The following is a 9,872-nucleotide window of genomic DNA, read 5'->3' as shown; positions in this document are numbered from 1 at the left end:
GAGCGGAGCTCATTATAGGACACGGCGGCTTTCCTAGATCGTACAGCCGCCTCCGGAATTCGATACTTCGGGGATCGAATGGAAAGTTGAAAGCCGAAGCTCGAAAACTCTCTGTGAACTACAGAAGTTTCTTCGCCCGGCCAAGTCACGTGGCCTCCCTCAGCCAATCCCGCCCACCTTTGTCCACCCTTATTCGCTCCATAGAACGTGGCGGCGGACGGTGACGTCACGGGCACCCCCCTCCCCACAGTGGAACGGGGAACCTCCCCGAGCGCGCCCCTCCTCCTCTTCCTCCCCCTTCCTCCGCAGGGTCTTTGCTGGGTCCGTCTGCTGGGTCCGAGGGCGCCCATGCTGTTTCGTTTCGGGGTGATTCTTCCTGCCCGTCTGGCTGAAGGCGGGACGGTGCTTTGCGTGTCGGGGTCGCGGCCGGAGCTGGGTCAATGGGATCCCAAGCGGGCGCTAGTGATGAAGCCCAGCCGGCCGCTGGCTCCCTTGCCTGCTCAAGAACCAGTCTTGTGGCTTGGCGAGGTGGCGCTGGCCGGCGAGGAAGAAGCCGCGAGCACCTTTTGGTACAAATTCCTTAGGCGGCTCGAGACAGGAGACGCCGTCTGGGAAGGTAACCACCACGAAACCCCGCGCGCTCCCCAGGGACGCGCAAGCCCGAGCGCGCGCCACCCCACCCCGCTCCGCGTCCGCGTCCCCGCGTTACCTTCTCTTGGCTCTTTCCCACTAAGAAAAGTGACCACCTCACGTACTGCCTTTTTTTATTTTTATTTTTTATTTAATTAGTCAGTCAGTCAGTCAATTAGTCAGTCCAATACACAATAATACACAATGAAGGTAACAAATAATACTTTCAAGTAAAATATGCTATTGGAAGAAAAGAGGGGAGAGTATAGCAATTAAAAAAAAACATATCAATTGGGGAATAGAAGAAAAGATATAGGTATAGAACAGAAGATATATGAGATATATCTTTATATGAGATATTATTTTTTTTGCAACAGGATAGGAGCCCCAAGTAAGTGAGAAAGGGCCGTTCTCCTCCATTCCCAGCTCCTTCAGGGCAATCTGACAAGATAGGGTTTATGACAGGTGGCACAGTGGCTAAGACAGGGAGCTTGCCGGCAAATTCGAATCCCTGGTATAACTCTCCTGCATGAGCAGGGGGCTGGACTAGCTGAGCTGGTATGTCCCCTTCCAACTCTTGTTATTGTTCACCATGGCTGACTCATCACAGCTAACTCTCTACAGCCAACTGGCCATGGCCATCTCGCCACAGGACAATTGGCTGTGGGACAAGAGTTATACTACGCACCATTGTGCCTACCATCCCTGTCCTACTGTCCTATTGCCCTTTTTTATCATTACTTTTTACTTACGTTGATACAAGCTACTATCCTATACATGTTTGACAAATAAATAAATATCGAAGAAACGGAGCAACGGGGTCATGAAAGAAAGGATGCAAAAAGGAGGGACCGAATGAAATGTGAATGGCAAACATGAAAATATTTTTAATTAATTTTAAATAATTAAATGGAATTGTTAGATAGCGAGTTGTCCCGTGATGAATTGGCTGTGGTGATTTGGCCCCAGCAAGTACGATGTGGTAAATTGTCCCATTCCTGACAAGAAATAGGCAAAGGCAAACTCCTAGTAATTTGGAAGTTTGGAAGTGGGTGAAAGAGAAAGGTTTCTGTACCCAGTAAGGCTGTGCAAAAGATAAACAGTCTACTTCTGTCTCGGGCACTGTGCTAGAAAAAATTGAGATGATGGTGCTTCCTGGAGAAAAAACAACAACAGCTGCTTTTCTTTTTGAAGAAGGTGGTGGTGTGATCCAGAGAAGTTATCATAGGAAGAGTCACTGCTACCCTGTATAGGCAGGTGGCCCCAGATTTATTTATTTATTCATCACATTTATATAACATACGTGTCATATGATGCTCTCAGAAGACGCCCAGAGATATGAAGCAATAATCTGAGTAGTCCCTGCTGTCTTGTACTGGCACATGACCCCAAATGCCTCCAGAAGTGTATGTTCCACAGTGAATGTATGAGAAGCTGTTGCTGTTTCCAAACCGAGAGCAAGGTTGTTTTGTCTTCCATGATTATTTGTTCTGTACCCTGACTTTCTTCCAGGAACCCATGGTGGTGGTATAGATATCCATATATGGTATACTTCCAAAACAGCCCACTGGATAGGTTGGTTGAGAGGGAGTTATTAACCCATCTTTATCCAATTACTTTTCATGGCTGAAGGTAGACAGTCTCTGGGACAAATATCTTCACCACGTGCTTGATTACTTTTCTTTCCTTTCAGGAAAGTTGTACTTACAGTATACCCCATATCCCTCTGGGCAATACAGTGGTTCGAGGTTCGATTACTGCAACGCTCTCTACATGGGGCTACCTTTGAAAAGTGTTCGGAAACGTCAGATCGTGCAGAACGCAACTGCGAGAGCCATTGTGGGGCTTCCAAGATTTGCCCATGTTTCTACAACACTCCGTGGCTTGCATTGGCTGCCGATCAGTTTCCGGTCACAATTCAAAGTGTTGGTTATGACCTTTAAAGCCCTACATGGCATTGGACCAGAGTACCTCCGGAACTGCCTGCTACTGCACGAATCCCAGTGACTGATAAGGTCCCACAGAGTTGGCCTTCTCTGACTAAACAATGTCGTTTGGCGGGCCCCAGGGAAAGAGCCTTCTCTGTGGCGGCCCCGGCCCTCTGGAATCAACTCCCCCCGGAGATTAGAAATGCCCCCACCCTTCCTGTCTTTCATAAACTACTCAAGACTCACTTATACCGCCAGGCGTGGGTGAGTTGAGACACCTTTCCCCCAGGCTTTTTTATATTTTGGTTTATGTTTGGTATGAATGTGTTGTTTGTTTGTTTTTAAATATGATAGGGTTTTATATGCTTTTTTAAATATTAGATTTGCTCTACTATAATATTTTTATTATTCTTGTGAGTCGCCCCGAGTCTTCGGAGAGGGGCGGCATACAAATCTAATAAATTATTATTTATTATTATTAGTGAGAAGAACTAATAATTGCAGTGTGCTTGTTAGCAGTTGGTAGCATGCTACAATGAATAAGACCCAGCATGGATTTGTTGTAAACGCACCACTCCACATTATGTTATTTCCTTCTTCGTTGGAATTACTAGCATAGTAAATCTGGGGAATTCTGTAAACAGATTGTAATTGGACTCAGCAAAGCCTTGGATGGAGTGCTGATTATATTCCCTTTCACAAAATGCAAAATTATAAACTAGATGATAGACTTGTGGTTGGGTGAATAACCACACCAAAGAATGCTCATTAATGGCTCCAGTTTGAATGGAGATTCTACCTAATGGAGGGCCAGACAACTCTGCCATTCAGCACTTTTTATCAGTAGCTGGGTGGGGATGTTGAAGCAATATAGATAGTCCCTGATTTACATAATAGAGTGTCCACCGTGATAAGTCGTGAATCGTGTGGGTGTTTTACTATCTTTTTTTGTGACAGTCATTGTTAAGTAAAACCATGGTTCGCTATGGATGTAGTTTTGCAGAAAACAAAGTAAATGCTTGGTTTTAGCAAAACCATTCTAAAACAGAGTCACATGACTGCAGGATGCTGCAAACAGCCATAAATGCAATCCAGTTGCCAAGCACTGGAAATTTAATCACATGAAAATTGGGGGTGGGTTAGTTTCAGAACTTCAAATCCAGACCATAGCTAACCCAAGGTAGCTCCATTATAATCCATTTGATCACTTTCAAAGCAACTGGTAATAAGTCAAGGGCTACCTATTTTTTAAAAGTCTGTAGATATCCCAGAGCTGAGTGGGTTTGCTAATTCTATAGATAAAAGAGAAGATTTTAAAATATATAGACAAGCTTGAGAAATGAGCTGAAATGAATGGGATGGAATTTAGCAGGGGAGATTATAAAGTTCTGAACTTGGACAGGAAAAATATGAAGTCCAAGTAAATGTAGTCCTCGAGTTATGACCACAATCACGCTCAAAATATCGGTCACTAATTAAGATAGTTCCTAAGTGAGTTTTGCCTCATTTTATGACTTTTCTTGCCACAGTTGTTATGTGAATCACGGCCTGATTGTATAAGCTACCAAACAACAGAATGTGAAATATTCTTTTGCTATAGTCTCAATACTGTGGTGCCTCCAGCAGCAATCAGATGTTGAGTTTGATTTGTGATAGTGAACTTATGGCACACGTGCCAGAGGTGGCATGCAGAGCCCTCTCTGCTGACACACAGGTGTCATGCCAGGTCATATCTCGGTGGTGTTTCTTTCGTGAGCTTCAGAAGGAAACAGAAGCTCATGAAAGAAAAAGATCTTACCTCTTCCCACGTTGCTGGTGCTGGGATACCCAACCTCCAGCTGGTCTTCAGGTCTCTGTTGAGCATACATGGGCATGTCTGTGCACTCACACATTTGTGCATGCACATTCACATGCACGCCTTTCTGTTTGGGCATGTGCACGCGCACACAGTTTGAGCACTTGGTGTTTAAAAGATTTGCCATCACTCAGTTAGATCAACCCAGAGTTTTGATAGCATAATGTTCAATGAACCCTTGCCAGTTCACATTTACTTGATCAGTGTTCTAATCTTTTCTCACTGGCTGATATGATAGGTTGGACTAGTTCTCCACCCCATTGCCGCTGAGAAAGCAAATAAGTGATAAGATGAATTCACTGCCTTTTCCATTTGCAGCATCTAGAAAGTACGAGTGAATCGGCAGGGATGGCTACACGTGTAACACTAAACAGCCCGTCTACTAAATTAACTTTGCCTGATTTTAGGCTAGGGATGGGGAGATAAGAAAAAATAAACCTTCTCTAACTTAAGGCAACCTGTAGCTCTTGATCTAAATTTAAAAATCCTGTTCAATCAATCATTTGAGACATCTGGTAAGATCACTATGTTCCAGTCTGCTGTGTGGGGAGGTTGACTCAGAGAAAAAGACTTATACGATGCATCTTTTGGGGCAGATGTACTGGGTCACTGCTAACAAGCATCATATCTTTCCATGGTTCACACTTAGTTTTCAAATCTTCTCCCCATTAATATTGGAAAGAAAGATGCAGTTAAAAAACAGGATGGAGTCAACCTCCTCAGTGATCTTACCAGATGTCTCAAATGATTGATTGAACAGGATTTTTAAATTTAGATCAAGAGCTGCAGGTTGTAAAGATGCTTTATCTGCATCATTTGGCTCTTTCCTTTGCTTGGTATATTCACCTTTTGTTTTTCCTGGTGAGTAAGTTGATAAACTGCAGAAGACAATATCTTGCTTCACCTCTTAAGCCTTAAAAAAGGCCTAAAACTGGGCACTGTTTCCAAGTAAGAAATATTGCTTCCCTTATCACAACCCCTTGCAAGGTGAAAAGAGTTGAATGAAACAGCAAATCAATGGAACAGTTTCCTTGTTTCACTTTAATATTCTGCATGATCTTTGTAGCTTTTCTAATAGCATACAGGGTGGGAAATTAACAAGTGTGTTTCACCTACTCAAAATCAATTTCCTTAATGAAAAAAAATTGCTTGTTTCAGCCTTCACCATTACCCCCAAACACACACACACAAAAAAAATAGAGACAATTACCCTAGTTGGCTGAAGGGGACACATTTCCTTTGTTTTCCCTGGATTTGCTAATTGGTCTGTTTGTTTTTTTCCAACCTGTGGGAGGAAGGGAATGTTGCCTCTCATTCATGCCTGCAAAAATGGATTATAACAGTTTCTGTTAGTCTGGATGCTTCACTTGGAAGGAGATCCCACAAAAAGTGAGCTTCCTGAATACAGATATATTTAAAGCTATGTATATAGAAATACATATTTTGTGGTTTCTGTCACTGCAACTTTCTTGAATGTCCCGCTCCCTATTTTCCATTTCTCTATTTTTTTCCCTTTCCCATATAAGCAAATAGTCAGCAAATAAAACGAATGTCTTCTAAATCCACTAAGTGTCACTGTTGTACAAGAATTGAAAACCTCAGTTTTTCTACAGCATATTGGGACTAGCACTCGATCATTTTTGTAGATCATTGAAATAGGGACTGGTGAAAGATAAAGATGCTTTTTCTTTTTCATTTGCCTCTTTCAATTATGTATAAGAAATAAATGGAAAGGAGTATAAGAAATAAATGGAAAGGCTCCGAGTCTACGGAGAGGGGCGGCATACAAATCTAATAAATAAAATCTCACCACCGGCTCAAGGTTGACTCAGCCTTCCATCCTTCCGAGGTGGGTAAAATGAGGACCCGGATTGTGGGGGCAATAGCCTAGCTCTGTTAAAAAGTGCTATTGCTAACATGTTGTAAGCCGCCCTGAGTCTAAGGAGAAGGGCGGCATAAAAATCAATCAATCAAACAAACAAATAAATAAATAAAAATATACAGTGGTACCTCTACTTACGAACTTAATTCGTTCTGTAACCAGGTTCGTAAGTAGAAAAGTTTGTAAGAAGAAGCAATTTTTCCCATGGGAATCAATGTAAAAGCGAATAATGCGTGCAATCCCAAAACTCACCCCTTTTGTCTTATTACCACTGACATTCGGCTCCTTGTTCGGGGACGGGTGGAGGAGGGGAGGGTAAAATCAGCACAGGCTGCACGGAGAGAGCCTTGTGGGTGGATTGACACATGCAGGAAGCTGGCTGGTGGCTTGTCAGCCAGTGGGGCTTCCACCCTCTTTGAAAGTTTTCAGCGATGGCGGCAAAGGAGAATCCCAGCGCTTCGGCTTCAGACAAGGCTCCCTGGCTCTCACCTCATGCCTGGCACCCACTTCCTCCAGGGGAGTCCCTTCAAGTCCCTTCAGGGCTCCCTTGTGGCTGTAAAGAGGAGGAACGAAGGGGGGGGAATTGAAACCCCCCTCTAAAAACCGGATCCCACACGAAGTTGCGTGCAAAATTTCAGGCTAAGTTTCCCCTCGCCTTTGAAAGTGAATTCTTCTAACATGCCAAAAATGCACCCATGTTCCCTTTTCTACGTGTGCTCGTGCTTTTTTTTTACAGCGGCTGGAAAGTGGTGGGTATTTGAGGAGGGGGCTCGGGATGCTAAGCAGGAAGGCAGACCCTCCTCCTCCCGGTTGGGAACAATGGGTGTCAGTATCCATCCATGACAGCTCCTAAAAGTTCCCGAAACTTCCCTCTGAAATGAAATATGGTCATAAGTCATGGAAATTGTTAAGTGGGTCACCATGTGACCCTGTCTGATGTTATAACCCTTTTTTGTAGTGGTTATTAAGCGAACATGACAGTCACTAAACAAATCCTGAATGTGCTTTTTCTGCCAGAAACTGGTAGGAATTGCCAAAAATGCAGAAAATTGTGATCACATTACAGGATGTTGCGAATAGCTATACAGTGATCCCCCGCTCGTTGCGAGGGTTCCGTTCCAGGACCCCCCACAACGAGCGGGTTTTCGCGAAGTAGCGCTGCGGAAGTAAAAACACCATCTGCGCATGTGCAGATGGTGTTTTTAACTTCCGCAGCGCTAGCGAGGAGCCGAAGATTGGGGGCGGCGCGGCTGTTTTAAAACGTCGCCGCCGACATGAGGGGCTCGCTAGCACCCCCCAAACTCCCAACCCGGGTTCGGGGGGGTGCTAGCGAGCCCCCCATGTCGGCGGGGACGTTTTAAAACACCCGCGCGGCTTTCCAATGAGTCCCGAAGACAAACGTGGAAGTTTGACGTTTGTCTTCGGGACTCATTGGAAAGCTCCGATCGTTTTAAAACAGTTGCGCCGTTCTCCGCTGACTCCTGGTGAACTTCCCGGGCGAAGGGCGGGCGAGCGGGTGCTGGGCTTCGCCCTCCCGCCAGCAAGAGGGGGAAGACCCAGGGAAGCCGCCCAGCAGCTGGCGAACTTCCCCGCTTTAGGAGTCAGCGGAGAACGGCGCGCCTGCTTTAAAATGATCGGAGCTTTCCAATGAGTCCTGAAGACAAACGCGGAAGTTTGACGTTTGTCTTCGGGACTCATTGGAAAGCTCCGATCGTTTTAAAACAGTTGCGCCGTTCTCCGCTGACTCCTGGCGAACTTCCCTGCTTTAGGAGTCAGCGGAGAACGGCGCGCCTGCTTTAAAACGATCGGAGCTTTCCAATGAGTCCCGAAGACAAACGCGGAAGTTTGACGTTTGTCTTCGGGACTCATTGGAAAGCTCCGATCGTTTTAAAACAGTTGCGCCGTTCTCCGCTGACTCCTGGTGAACTTCCCGGGCAAAGGGCGGGCGAGCGGGTGCTGGGGGGGGCTTCGCCCTCCCGCCAGCAAGAGGGGGAAGACCCAGGGAAGCCGCCCAGCAGCTGATCTGCCGGGCGCCATCTACACATGCGTGCCCATAGAAAAAAGGGCACGCATGCGCAGATGGTGTTTTGACTTCCGGGTTCAAAAATCGCAAATTACCTTGTTCGCAATGGTCGGGGACGCAATAACCGGGGGATCACTGTAAATGCAAGTTGATTGTCAAGCACTCCAAAAACTAGGTCGAAAGTATCTTCAGAGTAACTGATATTAAGCAACTGATCATTAAGCAAGAACTATCTGTGTGTGAAAAGGAACTTAGTCTGATGTTTCTGTCTCCTTCCCCATATCCAGATCACTCATCAATGATTCCAAAGTAAGCTCAATGTCTAGCATGCATCTATTTTTGTGTGTCAGACTAAATATATTACTAGCGGTCAAACCAAATTGGTGATAGATAAGGGACAATGGAATTCGAGGTGGACTGGACTTAGATCTCTTGTGGGTGCAAATGCACTCAAGGCAAATAACACATTTGATCCCGCTTGGGTTAAGCCTGATCATCTACAGATAGTGATGACGGTTATGAACTCCGGGTCCCTTCCTAGAACCTGTCCCTAAGTGCGAAGACTGAAGACCCTTTACAAATTATGGATTTTCTTTTTACAGTGACAAATAAGAAAACCAGAGTAAGTAATTAAACATTACTTTTTCTTACTTCACAGGAAGGAAGGAATATTCAATTACAAATGTCAGCAGTAGTTCAGACAAACCACTCCAGCCATATAAATAGCTTTAAGCATTATTCATTAGCTTTATTATACTATTCTAAAAGTAAAGATATTTCTGTGTCATTAGATCATGGACCTGTGTAGATTGTATAATATACATTTGAAAAGTCCTTGAACATGCATACTAATTTAGGATAAATCTTATTCAGAATCTGTTAATAGTGCTTCATAGAAGTGACAGATATTAGGAATTCATCTCTAAGCAGGTTATCTAAATAGATTACAGAATATGGCTTCTCTCTGGCTCAATTTCTAAAGAGCAATCATGTGAGAAGGAAACGTAATACTGTTGTCCATGTTCTAACTTTAGTCTCTACAAAGTAACGGGGAATTCCAGTACCAGCCAAGAAATCAGATCCAGGAACTCAGGAAAAACTGCTGTGAGGCCGCATGGGGGTTACATTGCAAATAGACTCCCAACTCTGGAGAATGAGGCAATTCAACTGATGTAATCTGGGATCTTTTGAAGTTTGTGCATCTGGAACAAGTGGATTCCTCTATAGTCTGAACATTACCATTTGTTTGTTTAATTCATGTCTGTCCTGGTTCCTACCAGGGGTGAAATTCTCCTGGTTTGGGCATGCCTGCTGGTGGTTGGAGAGCTGGTAGTGATGGCAGAATGAGGCTTTGCCCACACTCCCAGACACCGCCATTTGGGTTCTTTTACCCTCTGCGCATGCGCAGAATACTTTGTGCATGCACAAAGGGTAAAATAACTTAAATGGCAAACCTCGTGCTGCTGTCGCTACCAGCTCTCCAACCACTGGCAGGCACACCCTAACATTTAACACTGGTTCCTATCTAAGTTGCTAGGTAGGGCATGAACAGTT

General features: G+C 44.7%; 1 protein-coding gene across 1 annotated transcript in view; it reads left to right on the top strand.

Annotated features, from left to right (window-relative positions):
- Positions 1-269: 269 nt before the first annotated feature.
- Positions 270-9,872, top strand: part of EPM2A (EPM2A glucan phosphatase, laforin) — a 56,393-nt gene continuing 46,790 nt past the window's right edge. The window contains exon 1 of the mRNA XM_070740009.1: positions 270-616. Coding sequence (XP_070596110.1) covers positions 349-616 — 268 coding nt within the window. The 5' untranslated portion in view covers positions 270-348. The remainder of the gene's footprint in view (positions 617-9,872) is intronic.

The sequence above is a fragment of the Erythrolamprus reginae genome, chromosome 1 (assembly GCF_031021105.1).
Source record: "Erythrolamprus reginae isolate rEryReg1 chromosome 1, rEryReg1.hap1, whole genome shotgun sequence".
NCBI classification, from domain to species: domain Eukaryota; kingdom Metazoa; phylum Chordata; class Lepidosauria; order Squamata; family Dipsadidae; genus Erythrolamprus; species Erythrolamprus reginae.
The sequence above is the reverse complement of the archived record's forward strand: the minus strand, read 5'-3'. Positions and strand labels throughout refer to the sequence as shown.